Raw genomic sequence first — 20,549 nt, 5'->3', positions numbered from 1 at the left:
AAGCAATTCCTATACCCATTGTAGTTACTTATCTTGTATGTGATTGATAACAGCAAGTGTTTTTCATCTTGTTCAAAACACATTAATGTTACTGTGTGGTGGTCATGTAACATGTGGTTAACCTGTTGAAAACAGGCTAACAAGCAACACATGGAATAAACACTTTAACAGTTGGCATTATTTAAAGTTTTCACACTGGAAAGGCCCTCCTCATTAATAAGACACTGAGTTAAGTGTAGGCATCAACACTTCTTTAAATAAGCATGAAATATACCTCACATGCTGTCTAGAAGAATTTGTATGTTCCCGCATTTCAAAATGTGCCAGCATCAGAAGGTTTCTGGAGGAAAGCATACTGACTTTTACCTGCACTCCATATTTCAAAAGATGCTTTCCCTTCTATATTCTTATGAATATGTACCACACAGTGTACAACGCATTCTTCCATATCTGCCTTTTTCTCCTTGCATCCAAAATGCATATGTGATGGTGGGACCAGATTAACCCTTACTCAGCAAAGTGTGGGACAGTATTTGTGATATATGTTTACCAGAATTATCATCAGAGACAGGCAGATGTGACTTCTGGGGATAGGGTATTGTCTGTGGCTGAGTTAAAACAATGCTCTTCCTGCTTCTTTTTGGACAACTTCCTGTATGCGAAAGGATCTTTACTTACAGGCACACTTTCACAATTCAGCCTTCCTAAAGCAGCTTCTGGAGCATCAGTACAAACCATCACTTGACTGCTGCTCATTGAAAACCCACAGTGACCTCATGAGGAAGGCAGCCCATTCTTCTTCTAATACTTTGCCCTCTAAAATTAAAGCAATAGGGACCAAATACAGTCCATATAATGCACTTTGGCATCTGATGCTGCAATATGGCTGAGTGGCCGCTGTGGACACACTGTCAATACCTTCTTAATACATTATACAGCACCCCATACCCTGCAGGACTGTGCAAGGCATATAAGCCACTCAAGGTGATGAATAAAATTTAAGTCAACGCATTAGTAGAACACACAGTCAACAAAACAGTAAATAAACTTTAAATGCCTGGAAGCATGAAAAAAATGTACATAGCAGAGCCTATAATAAAAACAGCCTGCCTAACCTATGTCTGTTACTAGTGTGATGTCACAGATGGAAATTTTCCCTTAAGCAAAAATTTGAAAAATACTGCTTAAAAAATAAATTACCTTCAAACTTTTAAAAGAACTTGGCATAAGTTAATCTACAGAACAAAATACATACACCAACCAAGTAAACCTCTTCAAAGTACTGTTAGCAAGCTTTCAGCCTTAAAAACCTTCCCATTGACATCAGAAGCTTTGACACAGACGTTACAAGAAAGCTACTGTGTTGAAAGGAGTCATAATTGTTACATGAAGCAATGCAATGCAGTCACTTCAGTACGAACCTGCTTTTGGAAATGTGACATCTCAGTAAATTCAGCTGAGCAGGCCACTTAGACGTTAAACAAAATATGAACTACTAACCCAAACACTCAGTCTATAAAACTGCACTAAGGCAAAATTCCAAACTTATTAAATTTTCTATTAAATATAAAGTAAGTAATCATAGGTCATTACTGTCCACTGTGCTGATCAGCTATGTTAGCCTGTCAAGTGAAGAATTATTATGAAAATACAGGATTGATTAATGTTTTCACATAAAGTACAATTTAATTATTTCTCTGACATTCAATTTTCTTTACAAGTCATTCTGTTCTTTACAGTTAACAGTTTTGCTTTTGGTAAACCATAAAAAAACCTTTCTTGAATTCATTATTACTGAGTTAACTCTTGGAAACCTTTTGGTTATGGTACTTAGGTGACATTTTTGTTGTACAAATTTATATTGTATATATATAAGTGAAAGGCAGTTCATGTGATACAAAATATTATTTTCACTAAAAAACTGAACTATGGCTGATTTTTTTCATTCTCCTTCACTTGTTTCTTAGATTATTTAAGCTACAGTGTTATGTACAATTTTGTAATTATTTGACTTAATTGAGGACTGTGTGTGAATTAAAGGAACATGTCTAAAAACTGTGAACAGGTATAAGAATATATATTTGCAAGAAAATTTAAATAATGCTGGTGCAGTGTCATGATCCTTGGAACACGGGAAACCATTTCACGGTGTGTGCTTAGGTAGGAATTTTTTTACATTTTAGGGTCTGGGATGCTGAGTATTTTTAAAGACATGAAGATGACTGATACTGTAATTTTGATGACATGATAAAAAGTAATCTCAACATGCCCTACTGTCTTGTTAGTAAAACGATGATGTTTTCTTCACCAAACAAGTAAAGAGAAGTTCTCATAGGAAGGAGAAGATATGTGAATTTGACTTAGTGGACAGCTCAGATGAAGAAAAAGAAGTGAAAGTTTAACATACGAAAATACATGTCACTACATTTTCTAAATAAATGCTTGATTTAGGAAATGACATAACTTTTCCTTTCAGGAATTTTCAAAATGAAGCTTTTAGACTTTTTATTTTGAAAACAATACTTTGTGCCAATTCTTCTGTGCTGCTGGAAAACATTAGGAAAGTATGCTTTAACATTTAACAGTAGTTTAAATAGAAGGATCATGGATTGTTCGGTAGGGGAATAAGTTTGTCCACGTGACAACTTTCCAAGATTGACAACCTCAGATGAGGTGGAAAAATGAGTAGCAGCATACACTAGCCTACCCTCTTACAGTATACTTCCATTTCTATGGGATTTATGCACACTGGGAGGGCAGTGTGGTGAAATTTGCACTGCCGCTGCCTGTGTTGTACCTGTTCTGTGGACAAAAGAGGCCTTCAGTTTCCCATGATGTCAATCTGGCACCTTTCACGAGCACTACATTCACTTTAAAGGAAAAAAAGTGAAGTTTAAAAGAACCACATGAAATAAACTCAAAATTTACTTAAATAACTCAGGTTGTGAAACAAATTATTAAGAACAAGATGTGTTCAAGGTAAGACTATTACATTGCTAATAAGCCTTTACTCCAACATATCTAGTCATCTTTGTTTAGTATCCTAGTCTGAAAGTGATTGAAATGGAACACAGGATAAAAGGGAATGATCCTGAAGTTCACACATTGTGAAAGAGGAGTATGCTCTTACACTCTAACTTTACTGCTATATGCAATTAGTGCTGAATTTTTAAGTCTGATCTGAGCCACCAGTTACAAAACCATTTCAATTTCAGATTGCATGCAAAGTTTTAAGTTCCATTGAGAATCACTGTCTAAGAATGGAAAAACTTAACTCATTTTGACTTGAAATAAAAAGTATACCTGTAACTGGCCATTTAGTGAGCTCAGGTCCTCGGCTTTTTTCTCCAATGACTGCACCCAGACTTTCCGTTTCTGTCGGCATCTGGAAGCAGCAGCCCGGTTTCTCTCCAGAAACTTTCTCCTTTTCTCATCAGGGTCTTCATTGGCAGCTCTTCTTCGCCGACCACCTGTATTTGGTGTTTGTGGCGTAGGCTGAGCTGGTGATGCCTAAAACCAGTAAAAACTATTAATTATCAGTATAACACCTCTCATGACTTAACCTACAGCACTAATATAAATAGCCATCACAGCTTGAGAAAAGCATTCAGTGCATTTCTAAATACATCTCTTCTGTGGAAAGCTGTGCCCATTTAACTCTACAGCTATGTTTTTAAAACGAATTTACACTCCTGATCATGTTACATTAACATAGTACACCCAAAGTAGCTTTCAAGTTACATTTAGTAGGAAATAAATGTTATATTTTTGACTCTTCCCAAATAATCTTCCCATAAACCTAGTCACGACTGAAACACGACACAATTGCTAAAGCCCACCACACTGTTTTGAAGTTGTATGATAAATGCTGCCAGTGCTGAGACTCACTGATCCCTGAATCTCCAGATAGCAATTTCCTACTTGTTTATGTGTTCCCCACCACTGAATAGCAATTTCCCTTAATCCACCCACATATTATGACAGGATCAAAAAATTTCAGTACTTAAATTATTTCACAGCTGTACACAGAACCTAAACAAAGATTTAACAAAACATGATAACAATATAATGGATCTTAAAATCCTTTAATGGGATAGGACAGACAGAACATAACTGTCTACATGACATATTCACAGGTGCACCTGCACATTCAGTCTAGCACAATAGGAAAGTTTTTCTTAAAATTAAAAACCCCAAACATGTATCAGGTGGCATATCAATTTGGCATAAATTCTAGATAGTTAATAACAAAAAAAATCTGGGAACTCGAATTAGACTTTTAAGAATGAAACACTTGCAACTTTTGATTAATACTAATTGTGAAATAACCATAAAATAATCAAACAGCAAGATTTCCATCTTGAAAACTCTGCTATGTGATATTATGAAAATATTCTTTTAAAAACTGAAGAAGTATGAGGAACAGCAGCCATAAAAAGGAGATAATTTTCCAATGGGTCACCTTTTTCTGCTCCAAATATATTTCTTTTGATGCATTATCTGACTTTACTGACCAGTTTAAGAATCTGAGGCTTTCACTGCAGATACAGGTCCTTTCGGTTCTGGGTCAAGTGTGTGACTTTTATAAAATTATTATTATGCTACAAATTCTGAAAATAACTCTCATATACTTTTTAAAAGCATTTTGAAAACACATTCCAACTGTTTTTTTTAGAAATAGAACAGCTGCAATCCTCCAGGATTCACCCAGGGAAGTCTATCTTTCCTCCAGCAGCATTCCCACTTCCCGTCTGACTCAGAGGTCTTGCCTTTTACTCCCCTGTTCTCATCTAACATCCCAAAAGCACAGCACAGCACACCACACCACACACAGAGCCCCCCTTTCAGAACCTGATATAACACAGTACACTTAATCATAGAGCTGAAACTCTTCATGTGACAGTCCAGAAAAGATCTTTCAAGTAAATTAAGAAAGCATGATACCTGATGGAAATAAAAAATTTCTAAGAGCATTTATGATATCAAATATTAAACATACAACATATGCAACAGAAACACAAAATTATTTTTTCCAGTATATATATTGACCAGCTGTACAAATTTCAGCTACCACAGAATCTCCCAGTAATGAACTCTAGAAATCAGGACTTAGTTCTAAATTTGAGTAGATAGATAATACTTATTTTGAAATGATCATCTTGGATAACAGATTTTAGAAGCATTTAAGAACATGTAAGAATTATAAACATTTTACTGCTACAGAACTACTGACTCCAAAAGGAGTCCATTTATCTCTGTTTGACAAATAAGGAGTAAAGAAAAAATATATTTATTTGCAAAATAAAGAGAGGGTGTAAGAAGTGTATGTCCACTGTGTTGTCATACCGGTGTTTCAGTTGTTGAAGTCGCAGGCTGTTGTAGTGACTGTGGTCGTGGTTCCTCTGACTGAGTCCTAACCAACCCACTTGGATGTCCCTTGGCAGTATCTCCATTTGTTACCTGAGGGTGCTGCTGGGTCAAGGCTGCTTTCAATCTCTGAAAGCAGAAGAAAAAAGAGGGGGGGGAATATTCTATCATGCTAACTTCAGCAATTAATTATTTATACTAACAGTTACTTCCATTTTGGAAACAGGAGCTCCACCTCTTAAACAGTTGCTTCTTTTAACAGGCTTTCAACAGTGATCTAGGTATATACCTACTTTTGGCAAGCATGACAATAGGAATGAGGCAGCCTCCTTCCTGATGAACTGAGAAATCTCCACAAGGAGACTTCGGGAAAGCCACGAACAAACACTGCTGAGACTGGTAGTACACAAAGATGTGCTACCAGTAGTTACAGGTGTAACAACCACACATGAAGGAAAATAAGAAAAAAGAGAATGTAAACATCTTTCCATGTTAAAAATTCTGGTATTCTCTACCCACTTTTAAATAGCTCATTGTGCCTCCACTTTTTCATGGTGTTTACAAACACTCACCTGAAATCCTTCCCATAGTAATTAGATGAAAGCCAAGATGTTTGCTGAAACATCTTAAAAATGCACAAAATACTTGTACAGGTTATATGTAAAGACTATTTATGTTGACATATGCAAGGTAACTCTTATGGTATGCTATTTTACAGTAAACAACTGCTAAAAGCTTTGATGTTCTTCCTTTATTGTACACAGCCACTACAAAAACCAGGAAATTTCCCAGAATGAAGAAGACAGTTTCAGAAAAGCACACAAACCAAATTTACTGCAATTTCCCCAGAGCTCAGCTTTATAACAAAAATTTAGGATAGCTGCAAGCATTAGGGCAGGGCTACAAAAATTTTTAAGATAACATATTCATACTTTTTAGTATATGTACAGCACTCTGAAAGCCCATAGTTATTTAACACTCAAGAATTAATTTGTACTTTCCTAATTCTTCTTGGAAAAACAACCTAACAAAAAAGCCTGAACAGGGCTGTGACTCTGTGGGAAGCCTGTGATGGAGTAGGTTTCTTGTGGGACCTATGGCCCCATCGAGAGTGAACCCCACTGAGGAGCAGGTTTGCTGGCAGCACTTGTGACCCCACGGAGGACCCGCGCTGGAGCAGTCTGTTCCTGAAAAACTGCACCCAGTGGAAGGGATCCATACTGGGGCAGTTTGTGAAGAACCCCGTGAGGACTCACACTGGAGAAACAGATGCAGGACTGTCTCGCCCGGGAGGGACTCCACATTGGAATAGGGGAAGTGTGGACTGGATGAGTGGACAGTGAGGTGGATTAAAAACTGACAGAATGGCAGATTCCATAGGGTCATAATCAGTGGTGCAGGGTCCATCCAGTTGGAGGCCTGTCACAAGTGGTGTTCACCACTGTTCAAATCCGGCCCAGTTTAACTTATTCATCAATGACTTGGATGAAGGAGCCTCCTCAGCAATTCTGCCAGTGACACAAAGCTGGAAGGAAGAGGCTGACACTCTGGAGGCCTGTGCAGCCCTTCAGAAGGGCCTTGACAGGCTGGAGAGATGGGCAGAGAAGAACCTTCTTGAAGGTAAATGCAGGATCCTGCACCTGAGGGAGAATAACCACATGCACCAGTACAGGCTGGGGGCCAACCTGCCAGGAAGCAGCTCTCCAAAGAAGGACCTGTGGATCCTGGTGGACAACAATCTGTCCATGAGCCATCCATGAGTGTGCTCATCATGTGCCAGTTGTGCCAAGGTGGCCCATGGTATCCTGGGGTGCATTAGGAAGAGCATTCTCAGCAGGTTGGGAGAGGTGATCCTGCCCCTCTACTCAGCCCTGGTGAGACCACATCTGGAATGCTGCATCCAGTTCTGGGCTCCCCAGTACACGAGAGACATGGAGCTCCTGGAGCAGGTCCAGTGGAAGGCAATAAAGCACCTCTCTTAGGAGGAAAGGCAGAGGGAGCTGGGCCTGCTCAGGCTCGAGAAGAAATGACTGAGAGGGGACCTTTCAATGTCTGTAAGTATCTGAAGGTGGGGTGTCAAGAGGACAGATCCAGACTCTTCTCGGTGGTGCCAAGCAACAGAACAAGAAGACAATGGGCAGAAACTGATTGGCAGGAAGTTCCACCTGAACGTGAGGAAGAATTTACCTCCTGTGCAGGTGACAGCAAACTGCAACAAGTTGCCCAGAAGGGTTGTATAATCTTCCTCGCCGGACATATTCAAGAACCCTCTGGATGCAATCCTGTGCCATGTGCTCTGGGATGACCCTGCTTGAGCAGGGGGGTTGAAACAGATGACCCACGGTGGTGCCTTCCAACCTTACCTACTCCTCCAGAGGAAGAAGCAGCAGAGACATGCGATAAACTGACCACAACCACTCCCCCTATGCTGCTGTGGGGGAGGAGGGAGGGAAAACTTAAGCACAGGAAGAAGGGAAGGTGAGGTGTTTGTAAGTTTTGGGTTATTTCTCATTATCCTACTTTGATTTAATAACTAATAAATGAAACTAATCTCCCTAATTTGAGTCTTGTGTTGCCCACGGTGGTAATTTCATGAGTTTGCACACCAATGTGCAAACATTTAAAGTAGGACTTAACTTTCCCTACTGTAATGTTAACATTTAAACATTGTAATTCTGTAAATCCGTAAGTAAATTAACTCTTTTTGAAAATTGCATTGTTAAATGTACTATGGAAACAGAAATAGAAAATAATTGGGTTTAGTTTTATATTACAAAGTTTAAAAGTTGAAATTCAAGTAGTGAGGATTAAAATTACCCACAAATGCAGACATATCATCAAAATCAGAGGAATATTTACAGATTTTCACAAGGAGATATCCAGCTCATGTGTTTAAAAGGTTTCATATTTTAAAAAGTACTGCTGGAGTAAAATACTATATGGATGTTGTGCTTTCTGTGACTAGGGAGACAGTTACCCCAAGTAGAATGACAATCCCAGTTTTAACAATCAGGTATACCAAAACAAATACTAAAATAAATGTGTGTAAGTGTTATTATGTGGGGAAACCTGACGGCAACCAAGATTTTTTGATATTATTCGGTTATAGGCAAACTAAAACCGGTATTTTCAGATAGCTTAATAGCTTTTAAAGTCTTGATTAGGAGGGTTTTATCATTCATGTATATCCTTGAAAACAAATCCTCACCACATCTGTCAAAATTTGGTAGGACTAGATCATTCCATCAAGAGCTCACAGAAACAAGATAATATACTGCAGAAACAATTTGTGAAAAACTCAGATCCATATTTCATATCTGCCACAAAAGCTCATCAGAGTAATAACCCTCCTTCTCCTGGGTGTTATCCTACCATCTGCTGCTCTATTACTTATCTTTATTTTGCAACTAATTAACAGCATAATCTTCTAAATTCAGCAAGTTAATTATCATTATTGTGGTCTTTGCAGCATCATCAGTCCTTATGAAGTCTTGTCTCTCCACCCCCAGAGAACATATGAAAATGAAGTAGGTTGTGAGAGGGTCTGTTTCTTTAGAGTAGGCTCATTAGGTGTTTGCTGATTAGCTCGGCATGCAGAGAGACAGGTCAGAAGAATTCTGCTGAACACAAGGTCCCATGCCGGGCTCCAGCAAGTTAATGTCAGTTTCTGAACATTTGCCAAACTGCCCTCTGTCACTTCTCAGTAGAAACCTCTGTGGAAAGTCTACTGGTTGCCCACTGAGTGCAAGGTATTTCTCAGATTGTGACAAAAGGTTTTATATGCGAAGAAGGAGACTGAGGAAAACATTCAGTGTTAAAGCAACTTTTAAGTTCTTCAGAAACTTCTGCAATACATGCAGAAGGGTCTGAACATTAAGTCTGCATTCACAAGCTCTACACCCAGAAAAGGATGTTTTACAGCTGCAACTCAGGGCTCAAGTTTCATACACCGAAAGCATACAATTACAGATCTTCTCACAAGAAGATCAGAAGCGATTCTGCAACATTTCGAATCATGCATCTTTATCTCAGTGACAAAATTTTTTTGTTTTGTTGGTTTTGTTTTCTTAAAGACAGCTATTTCATCTACTTCTAGAGCCTCTCTAAAATATCACAAAACTGACTTATACATTTGATATTATTAAAGTATGTGAAAGTTAGTTTCTTTAGCAAAACCAACACGGAGTCATGTCAGAAAAACTGACAATTTATATTAAGTGTGCCATAGAAATCTCAAACTCCTATTGAATTCCATTCTCAGTACAAGATGGAAGGGTATTTTCAAAAGAATAGCAGTAAAAGACAGTTTGTGTCTGAACAAAATCTCTAGTCATTTTTCACTTCAGTTCTACTAGTAGGAGAAAGAGGACACAAGAACATTCAAAACTGTAGTAACAGTGCCTTTCACAGGTGTGACTGGACCAGCTATATTCACTACAATAACTTCACTGCTAGGCAATGAAATTAAAATGCAATCTAATTTCATGTAATTCTTCCACAGCACTGAAACATGTACAGCACTGTACATATCTCTGTGGTGAACCAGACACTAAGATTATGCTTATTGCACTCTTCCACTAAATGTCAGCTGTTTCAGTCAAGAGCCTCTTGCAATAATGTCACCAATCATAAGGATTTGGCTCACTGCATAGCCAACTTTTAATTTTTTGTCTGTCATCATTTTATGATTTTTTTAATGACTTTTTTTTCCTCCCAGTCATTAGTCCTTGCAGTTGACATGTATTTTTCTATCTGCTATTTCACTCAGTGAACTGTTCCCAAATGCAACTGTCCCTCTGAATTCACATGGTCATTTAGTGTCAAGCAACTTAAATAGTAACCAGAGAAAAGACTATTTCAGAAAAGAAAGAATGGAGTTCTAGAGGTGACACCTCAGTAACTCGCTTTACATGAATAACCAAAACCGCCACGCTGAAGGAGTTTGACACTTTAGATTGAAAAGTTTATCAAACATAGAAATAAATACAGTTTTGATTATTATGTTTGGATAGTCTAATCTAAAAACACTTTCAAAAGTTGTAAGAGAGCCCATGTACCAAAGGAAAAAGTCTCCAAAAGCTGCACACAGTGGGAAAAATTACTCAGGAAGTATCTTAGTTCCCTTATCCTAAAAAGTATTTTAAGACTTATGACAGCTGAAGAAAAATTCTAACTGTGCTCTAGGAAGATATCCTATGCCCATTACCAAAGATGTCTTCTACCAGTTATTTCAAGTTTTAGCTTTAAAAAATGAAAATATCAATTTGTTTTACTAAGGTTCAGTCATGACTTTATAATGAAAAATGTACACTGCTCTTTGTACAATTTGGTACATGCAGCTCATAAAAAACCAACAGGTATTCATAAAAATAGAGAAAAATGTGTTGTTTTCATGTTAATAAAAATCAATAAATTATCCAAATTAATATTTAAATAATTAAGTTTCATACCATTAGAAAATAATGGCACTACAATCTCTAATTTGACTTTAATTAGCTCTCACCTTCACTTAAAAAAAAAAAGAAGTTACACAACAGTAACTTTCATAAGCAGGTAAGAGAGAAGTGAATGAGCGATAAGGAATGAAATCAGAGCAGGAAGTGCTTTTCTGACTGCAAAACTACATCAGCTCCTTGAAAAGTCATGCAAGACATGAACTGCAGAAATAGCCTCTGCAAAGAAAGGTCCAAAGCACAAAAGCCTTTCTAGCCACCTGGGCTCACTGATGGCTCATATTCAGTTGGCTGCTGACCAGCACCCCCAGGTTCTTTTACAAAAAGCAGCTTTCCAGACACTTTGCCCCCAGCCTGCAGTGCTGCCTGGGGTTGTTGTGACCCAAGTGCAGGACGAGACGCTTGTTGAACCTCATACAACTGTCTTCAGCCCATGCATTCAGCCTGTCCACACCCCTCTGGAAGCAGAGCCTGCAAATCAACGCTCTTGCCTAAATTGATGTCACGTGCAAACTGACCTAGGGAAGGCTCAACCCCGTCGTTCCGATTGTTGATAAAGACATTGAACAAAACTGGTCCCAACACTGAACCCTGGGGAACCAACTGGATTTAACTCCATTCATCACCACTTTCTGGACTCAGCCATCCAGCTATTTTTTTTACTCAGCAAAGAATATGCCTGTCTAAGCCATGAGCACTCAGTTTCCCCAGGAGAATGTTATGGCAAACAGTGTCACAGGCTTTAGTGAAGTCCAGATAGACAACACTGACAGCCTTTTCCTTGTCCACTAAGTAGGTCACTTTGTCACAGAAGCCAAGCAGGTCAGTGAAGCAGGACCTGCCTTCCACAGATCCAATCTGGCTGGGTCTGATCCCCTGGTTTTCCTGTATGTGCCATGTGATGGCACTCAATCATCTGCTCCATGACCTTCCCCAACACAGAGATCAAGATGACAGGCCTGTAGTTCGCTGGACCCTCCTTCTGGCCCTTCTTGAAGATGAACATCACATTTACGTTACATTACTCTGGTCACCTGGGACCCCTCCAGTTAGCCAGGACTACTGGTAAAAGACTGAAAAGAGTTTGGCAAGTTTTTTCACTAGTTCCCCTAGCTGCATAACCTCACAACACCCATGCAGTCCTCCTGAGTCACCTGCCCTTCTTCCATAGGTTATAAACTTTCCCTTTTCTCCTGAGTTCCAGTCAAAGCTCTCTGTTCAGCCAGGCCAATCTTCTCTGCTGGCTCATGTTCATCACAAGGGCATGGCCTGCTCATGTACTTTTGAAATTCTCTTCTTAAAGGATGTCCTGAACTCCTTTGCCCTTCAGAATTGCCTCCCAACATGAGGGAGAAATGTGGCTATGGCAGGGAAAGGGACACAGGAGGTGTTCTCAGCATTCTGCTGACTTAACCGTACTAATAAATCCATAAATTGCAGTATACCATTAACACCATTCATTTATTAAATGTCAATGTAACAGCTTGTATTTCAACACTAAATGTGAACTATTGACAAAATAAAAAGTAAACTGTAAAACTAAATACTAAGTCTTCTGTTGGCTTAACCAGGAACACAAGTGAAAAATAAACCTGGTTACCATATCTTTGCAGAACTGAGTATGTAGCAAGCAAAATTATTTTCAAGAAATGCATGAAAAAGAAGGGGAACGATATCACTAAGACTTAAATTTTAAAAATTAAATGGAACTTTGCATTCAATAAACCATCACATATCTGCCAACAAATCACATGGCACAGAGAGTTAATCTTCCTGTTTGGAGGCTGTTCGACATAAACATTAAGTTTCTCATTAAACTGCTTTTACTTTCAGAGTGATAAGAAATTAAGTTTTTTATTTGTGTGAATAGGCACTATATAAAAGTAAATGAGTGTAAGAAATATACATAATTCTGATATTCTTGAATTCTACTTATGCTTGATATTAAGTGACAAGAAAGAAGAAATACTGCAAATACCCTTTTTACAGTCTCACTTTAAAAAAAAAGATAGGCAATCACTGAAGTGCATATATTAGCTGAATTGTAATGAGAAGGCTAATGAGACTGTTAAATTTTAAGTCTAATGATCTTTGTTTTTCTTTGCATTTGAGTGATTGCTTCTTTCAACTTGAGATCAAAGTCTTTACCACATCCATGTATTTCCCTTCTGCCCTTCAAAGCTTTTTAAAAGCAAATCACTCAGTAATACACTTAAAAACCTAATTTCTTGCCCATCTGAAAAATTATTTGAAACCAATTACTCCTGGATTTCACAAAGCAGAATTCAGAGCATAAAGCTCCTAACTTTAAGACATGCAGTTTCTGAAAAAACCATTCTTGTTTTCACTTACATTTTTCTTTCCTGGATTTAAGGTAAACTCACTTCATCAGAGCTTGTTACATTTAAATATTTCCTCAAGTATTAAAAGATTCCTTTTCCCATCCCCAGAGGGACAAGGATGCACAGAAACACACCTTTTTCCTTTCTGTCCCTCTCTACATGCTTTCAAGTCCTTGGGTTCAACAGAGGAGGAAACTGAAGGGAGACCTGACAGCATTAGGCAAAGTCAGTAATCACCTCCTCACAACAGTTTCAGTATCTGGTGAATGTGCTCTAGTGTGCCTACTCTACTGGAATCCCATTACTCCAGACAGCGGAATAACCAGTATTCCCAGACTCATATTGTGGATTGAGAAGAGAAAATGGGTAAGGAAAGACAGCTCACAGGTTTAGGACCAGAGAAATGAGATATTGAAGAATGTTAAGGGCATCCTCACACTTCCCAATATTAATGCAGAAAAATGTATTTTATCTAGCAGGTGTTCCTGATTCTTTTTTAGCACAAAGTAAGAGTTGAAGTAAGACAAACACTATTTCAGAGGACAGATATACTGGTTTTGGAGGCATCTTGTAAATATATAAATGGTTAATTATTGTTTAATAGTAGATTTTCTATCGCTTTAGAACAGTTGGAACAAACAAACAAATGAGACAGCAAAAAAAGAGAAGCAATTACCTAATGCTGCAGAAAATGTTTCAAGAAATTGATTAATTCAAACTACCACCATAAATGGATCACTAATGTTAAGAAAAACAAACAAACAAAAACAAAGACAAAAAACAACCCTAAATTTCTTTTGCTTGTTTTACTAATGATTTTTCCAAATAATCCTCAACCCCCCCGAAAATACCCAACAACAGAAACAACCTCCACACAGAACAATTTGTTAACTATGTCAGTAATACATATCTAATTACAAAACTCTTGCCAGGTGGACTATATATTCAGTTGAGATTCTGAAAACGTTTTTAAAAACCTTTTTATTTTCCTAGTTTTTAAAGCAATATCATGTCCTTTGGGAGGAAACATATTCTGCTTTTCAGAAGGAAACGCTCACTGTTAAGATGCTATTAATCTTGTCTTTATTCAAACTAGTATTTCCCATCCTCTGATACAAGGAGCAAGAAGGAGTTTAGTTAAAAATCTAATGCATTAAAAGAATGTTTAAAAATAAAATCAAAATGGTCATTAACAACAGAACTAACAAAGGCTGAAATTGGAAAGAGCGGTAAAATAAATGCAGTTGTTATTATTCTGCTTTTATTAAACCTGTACTTGCAGAATTTAGACTAACAAAGAGAAAACTAAAGCTGTTTTAAAAAGCAATAGAATTTAATTAATTTCTGAAGTTATTCTTCTTGAGGAATAATGGAGTTTTTCACTTACCAATTTAGCCTCAGACTGCACTGGCTGTGGGGAGGAAGGCCCTGGGATTCCTGGGATACTAGGCACCATGGTGACAGGTCTAACAAGCTGACCAGATAAAGTATAAAAATGAAGAAAACCTGAGTATGTTATCATAATAGAGAGCATATGACAACACTACCCTCTGAAGCCAAAACAGCTATCAAGGTGCTTATAACTAAGATCTATGCTGCACTTATGCAAATCTGCTCCACTTTCAAATTAATATAGCATCATGCTTACTTACTGGAACTGCAGCAGGGACATGCACATTAGAATTTGTGATAGATGCAGGAATAGCAACAGGCATGGTTTGTCCATTAGGAAGATGTAACAGCAGAGGAAAAGGACCTGGAACTGGACTGAAAAAGGAATGAACTATATAAAAGAAAACTTATCCAGAGAAGAGAACAAGTTTACATATTATTTTAAATTGGTTTGTTTCTTTACAGGTGTAATGTAATATTCATTTGGAGACCAAAAATATGAACTTAGTGATGTGGAGAACATGGCATTATATCTCACATGTAGTGAAAGTTACATGTTTCATGTGCAGTAAAGCACCACACTACACCAAAGCATCTCAAATTCATACATTAACTGCAGAAACTGTAACTGAAAGTAAACAAGATTTTCAAATTCTGCCAGAAAACATTTTACTAAAATTTATGTAACTTACACTACTGGTCTGTTAGACGATGGAGCCTGGGTAATAACAGTACTAGAAGTTGGTGATGGTATTGCCTGTTGAATAATAACACTCGAGTCAGAACTCGTAAGCAGTACATTAGGAACTTGTAGTGATGCTGGACGAACTATTGTTGATGTAGGCTGTGCAGTCTGCTGCAGTGACACTTCCTGAGAAAAAATAAAGGTTAATCAGTTTATAAAACACAATTACAGACCACTAATTCCGACTGTTAAATGAACACAGTTTGATGGAACATATCAGAATTTCAGTAATATTATGCAAGTAGAATCAGTTATACAATTAAAAACATTAAAAAAACCCCTCTGGATGAATCATTCAAACCATCAAAGTAAAATTTGTTCCAACAACAGTGATTTTAGCTTTATGACAAACCTGGCAATTTATGCTAAGGCTACTATTACTTATAATTCAGTTTTGATCAAATTTTAATTTTTTTCCCAACAAACCCATGGTGCTATCAGCACCATCAAGTTTACCCACACTTCAAATAAGGAAAACGTTTTATGGTGTCCTTATGTGCATTTCAGTTTCAATCCATTGTTCTGGCTTTAAACAAGAGAAACAAGAGTTTTATGGTTCAGTAACAATGAAAAAAAAATCATTCTGTTTTTTAAGCTTTTATCCCTCATCCATGAAGGTCTCTTAACTAGAGTGATAAAAATATTTGGAGTGTTACATTTGGAACTCTGCAAAAATATACGTGTATCCTGATGCAGAAAAAATTTTTTGAGCACAGGATTTAAAACTTTTTTCGGTGCAAATAAAGAGTAGACAGAAATTACCATAGTTCTTACCTTAGCAATCACGTAAAGTACATTATCAATTGACTGTCATACCTACATTTGCTATTTCTGAAAACCTGAAAGGCCTTATTGTAACCAATGCCTTCCTTCTCAGAAAACCCTTGATATTGCCAGACTTCAAATTTACCTTCTGATAGGCTTTTTATAAGTTATTTATTCTTTTGACAATACCTACTGCAATCAATGACACAAAAAATCACATTTTTAAGACCAGCAGACCTTTGCTCTGCTATTAAAACATAATTCAACGAGAACATCTCATACCTGTTATCATACAGGCTGCACTGATTATTATTTCCTCTAAATTAAGCTAAAGTTTTGAAAATTCATCCACAGAGCTTTAAGTGGTAAGGTCTTAGCTCTCTTAACAGATTGTTTTTCTTTTTGTACATTAATGTAAAATGTGTGTCCTCCTCTGAGCAATTTGTAGAACTGCTAGTTTGCAGGCAAACTGTGGCCTTCACAAAGGAAAGGACTTCCGTTGAAATTTTCTCCCTCCAACAGCTGGATTTGTCATCAGGATTCATTAGTTCATTCATTTTCCCCATGGGACCTAAAAGACTATTCACAGCGAATGAAGAGTTTTTGGAGACTAACAGTGAGCTAAGGAAAGCAGGAATTTTTTTCTTTACTATCAATCTGAGATATAATATTTGAACACAGTACCTGGAATTACAGAGAAGCATTCAGTAAAAAAGAAGAAAACATCCAGTATAGAATGGCAGAAACAGAAAAAATCAGAGCCCAACGTGTACTCTTAGGACAAGATTAAATACTCCATTGCAAATCAGGAGTCTGGTAGAACAGCTATACAGATCTTACTCCATGAGAAGAGTCGCAGGGAAAACATAAATGAGACCGAACTGCTTGACTGTGGGACATTAGAGAAAGGCATAAGGGGAGAATATTTGCCCTGATAATCTTCTGGCAATGCCCAATTCAGAAATTAGCATTGTGACATTCTTCACTGGTTTCAGCTTACCCTTTCCTGCCTGCTGTTTGCCACTATTACCTCTCTCATTACTGTGAGCAAGGAGCCACTAAAAAGTCCATTCCCTTTGTAGGATCTTTATAGAGGAACACCCATATTTGCCTCTAACAGCCAGTTGAAGTCTTTTCCTTGTTCCTCCTTCCATCTGAAACATCTTCATACATGGTAACACATATATAGAAAAGTATATGCATCGTTATAAATGCAGGTATATGAACACTCCAGAATAAACAGTTGTTGCAAAGAAATTCTGAATTCCATAAAAGAGGAGAAAAGAAGAGTTGAGCAAAAGCAGCCATGGAGCCATGTATACAGCTTTAATACAAAAATGCAAACTAACCAGAGATTCACACATTGTCAAGAACAGTAATGCTATAACAGCCCCTTCTGAGCGGGTTTGTCCCAGTGGCTTCTCTACGTACCTCTGTGTGTGGACAGTGAAACAGCTATCAAAAGATACAGGAGGTCAAGAAAAGAAGTGCCGAGAGGCAGCATGTGCAAGTCTCTCAAAAACAGATAAGCTCCAGAGAAAACCATCCTTGCAACCCTTCACGAAATCAGAACACCAGCTGAACCTGTATGCTACCATGAACATGCTACACAATTCAGACAACATTCAAAATTATGGTGGTTCTTATATGCAAAAAAGGACTACAGGACTATATATACACTGGATAAAAAAATGGAAACTTGGAACAACTTTCACAGAATCATAGAATGGTTGAAGCTGGAAGCGACCTTTAAAGATCATTTCAGTCCAGCCCTTCTGCCATGGCTATGAACATCTTCCACTACATCAGGTTGCTCAGAGCCCCAACCAACCAGACCCTGAGTGCTTTCTGAACACCTACCTGGAAGTCACTGGCATGTCAGCAAAACCTTCTACCTCTCAGCAAGCAGCTGGGATTGGTCTCCCAACTGTTGCTGCAACCAGGTACGGATGTACGAGTGAGCAACTAAGTTATGGCAGTCTGTGAATACTTCTTTGCTATTTGTAACAGTAGCTTAATTAACAGGTGTTCTAATAACTACTGACTGTAAAACTGGGTCTCTCCCTGGCTTGAACCCCTACCAGGAAAAAGTCAATTTGCAACTTTTAGACAAAGTGCTCTACGAAAACCAGATTTTAGCAAGAGTCAGAAGATGCATGTAAAAAATTCTGAAATAAATCTGTAAAACTCTGAAAACGGAAACCTCACATACACACAATGTTATTAAAGACAGTGTTTCTGTTTTGGTTAAAAGATCAAAAATGATCTTCGACCATTAAAGAAATAACACGTTTAATGATGAGTGTGTTTATGCAGCTGAAAAAGTATTTTCAGCTTCCTCTTCGCACTAACTTGCTCTATGCTATGCTGAGAAACGCATGCAGGTGCTAGTTACTGCAACAACGTGGCACTAACATAAGCTGCAGATTTAGAAGTATGGCTCTAAAGGAAGCTGACATTTTATGAGCATATGAAAACAAAACCAAAGGCCCACCAGTGTGACGGAAGATACTAATTGCTCACCAAAGCATTGCACTAATGAAGTCTAAATTTTGTCTGGAAAAAAATACATTGAAAATATATTCTGCTGAAGAACAAGAAAAGCAGAGATGAATTTGCAATCATGAGACTAAGTCAAAGTAATCTCTACCTTTAGCCACCCATACAAAAAAGTTTAAGCCTATTCAAAGGTATTAAAAACTTACTGAAAGGACTTCTCCAACTACTTTATTCTTGAAGCTAAAGCTCACTGAATTGGAAAATACTTTACAGAACAGGATAGCTACTTCAGTGTTTTCAGATGTACATATTTGCAATTATTTTCTATTTAAAAGCAAATATCACGCAACAACTTTCTAATGCTATCAATAAACACACAGAATTCTTTATACAGAAAAGTAGAGAACTAATACTGTAATTCATCATTACTGTAAGAAAACCGGTTTTCAAATAAATAAGTTAGGCAACTACCTGAAAACAACTAAGCAACTTTTAAAACTCTGTTGAGCGTTAGCCTTTAAAGTACTGTTAATAAACAATTATAACATTTGAAAGCTCTCACTATTATTTTAAGTTCAAGATTTTGTATATTTCTATTGAAGTCTATTCAAAGCTGAATATCAACTCTTACTGAAGCCTAATAGATCTCATGGAACTTTTTGAAAACCAGGAAAAGAATTAAGCATTGTTTTTTAAGAGTCTCCAAGGAATTCTTTTGACAACTATAAGGAAAATTAGAACTGCCTTGCACACACGTTAACAGGCTGTAACCATTTGAAGCTATTAAAATATATTCAGCCAATGAAATAATAACAGTGGTATACATATTTTAAAAACAGCTATGGCCTGGAAAAAAAAAATTCTCTCCTTCAATAAATCTAAAGGAGAATACAAAAATCTATCTGAGAAAACAGCAATACACTGCTCATATTTCTCAGCTTCTGCAGGCCACATTCAGCAGCAGCACCCTCCAAGCAGCACCCTCAGCCTTGCCCAGCTTATCTCTACAATCAGACATCAGAACAGCATCGAGCAGCAGCACTGGTACAGTGATACACTGAAATTATATCATGAATGAGACAAGCTTATAAATACTGCCAAGCATTAAGATATAATTTTCACTTGATGCTAATAGATACTGAACCACTACTGTATAAAGATATTAATACTATCTTCTGCCAAAATTAGACTACTGGGAATAGGTATTTGCAGAAAAAAAAAACCAACAAAACAACAAACTAACCTCTGAAATAAAGAAAACTTTGGATTTGGACTGTGATTCACTTAATCTAAGCAACTCTTTTACACATATTTCTTTAAACTACTTTTACAATTTTTTGAGACTACATGATTGCCTTGATTGCCCATGATCACTCATCCTTGCTAACTAACAAAACTGAGTAAAGCTTTTTAAGGACAAATCTGAATGTCACACACTTGAGGCTGTTTTCACATTGGTTCCAGTTGGCAGTATAAGAGAAAGAGCTGAAACTAGAGAGGTTCAGACTAGATCCAAAGAAAAACACTTTCCTCACAGAAATGGCTGGTACTGGAACAGGCTGCAGTGAGAGGTTGTGCAGCTTCTCTCCCACAGAGGTTTCAAGATTAGACTGTAAAATGCTGAGTAACATGGTCCAGTGTCAGAGCTAACTCCTGCTTTGAGAAGGATGTTGGACCAGGAAATCCTGCAGTCCCTTCCAAACTGAATTACCCTGTGATCCTAAAAAATCCTGCTGATTTTTGGGAGTAAAGTATTTATTGAAGTAAGACTAGAAGCAATTAATTAATTTCACTAGTTTTGCTTCATTTTATTCTTCAAGAGAAGTCAAAATATGAAAACACTGCAAGTCACATATTGAAGTGATTATTACCATTAAATCATTTATTTATTCATTAAAGCAGCAGTTCTAAAACTGATTTGACTACAAATCCCCTAGCAACAGACAATACCTCAGTCTTCTATGAGTATTCAGGTAAACTCTGAAT

At 37.4% G+C, this 20,549-nt stretch overlaps 1 protein-coding gene across 4 annotated transcripts in view; it reads right to left on the bottom strand.

The window, feature by feature from the left end:
- ATF2 (activating transcription factor 2) overlaps window positions 1–20,549 on the bottom strand; it is a 48,743-nt gene that overhangs the window by 11,733 nt on the left and 16,461 nt on the right. For 2 of the 4 annotated variants that reach the window (XM_050340152.1, XM_050340154.1), the window contains exons 8-12: window positions 15,247–15,425; window positions 14,815–14,929; window positions 14,550–14,636; window positions 5,347–5,496; window positions 3,304–3,510 (exon numbers count right to left, since the gene is read on the bottom strand). In XM_050340152.1, coding sequence (XP_050196109.1) covers window positions 3,304–3,510; window positions 5,347–5,496; window positions 14,550–14,636; window positions 14,815–14,929; window positions 15,247–15,425 — 738 coding nt within the window. The remainder of the gene's footprint in view (window positions 1–3,303; window positions 3,511–5,346; window positions 5,497–14,549; window positions 14,637–14,814; window positions 14,930–15,246; window positions 15,426–20,549) is intronic. The other 2 variants (XM_050340156.1, XM_050340155.1) reach the window with 2 other exon arrangements.

This window comes from Myiozetetes cayanensis, unplaced genomic scaffold, assembly GCF_022539395.1.
Source record: "Myiozetetes cayanensis isolate MyiCay16 unplaced genomic scaffold, myiCay2020 scf9, whole genome shotgun sequence".
In the NCBI taxonomy this organism is placed as follows: Eukaryota; Metazoa; Chordata; class Aves; order Passeriformes; family Tyrannidae; genus Myiozetetes; species Myiozetetes cayanensis.
The sequence above is the reverse complement of the archived record's forward strand: the minus strand, read 5'-3'. Positions and strand labels throughout refer to the sequence as shown.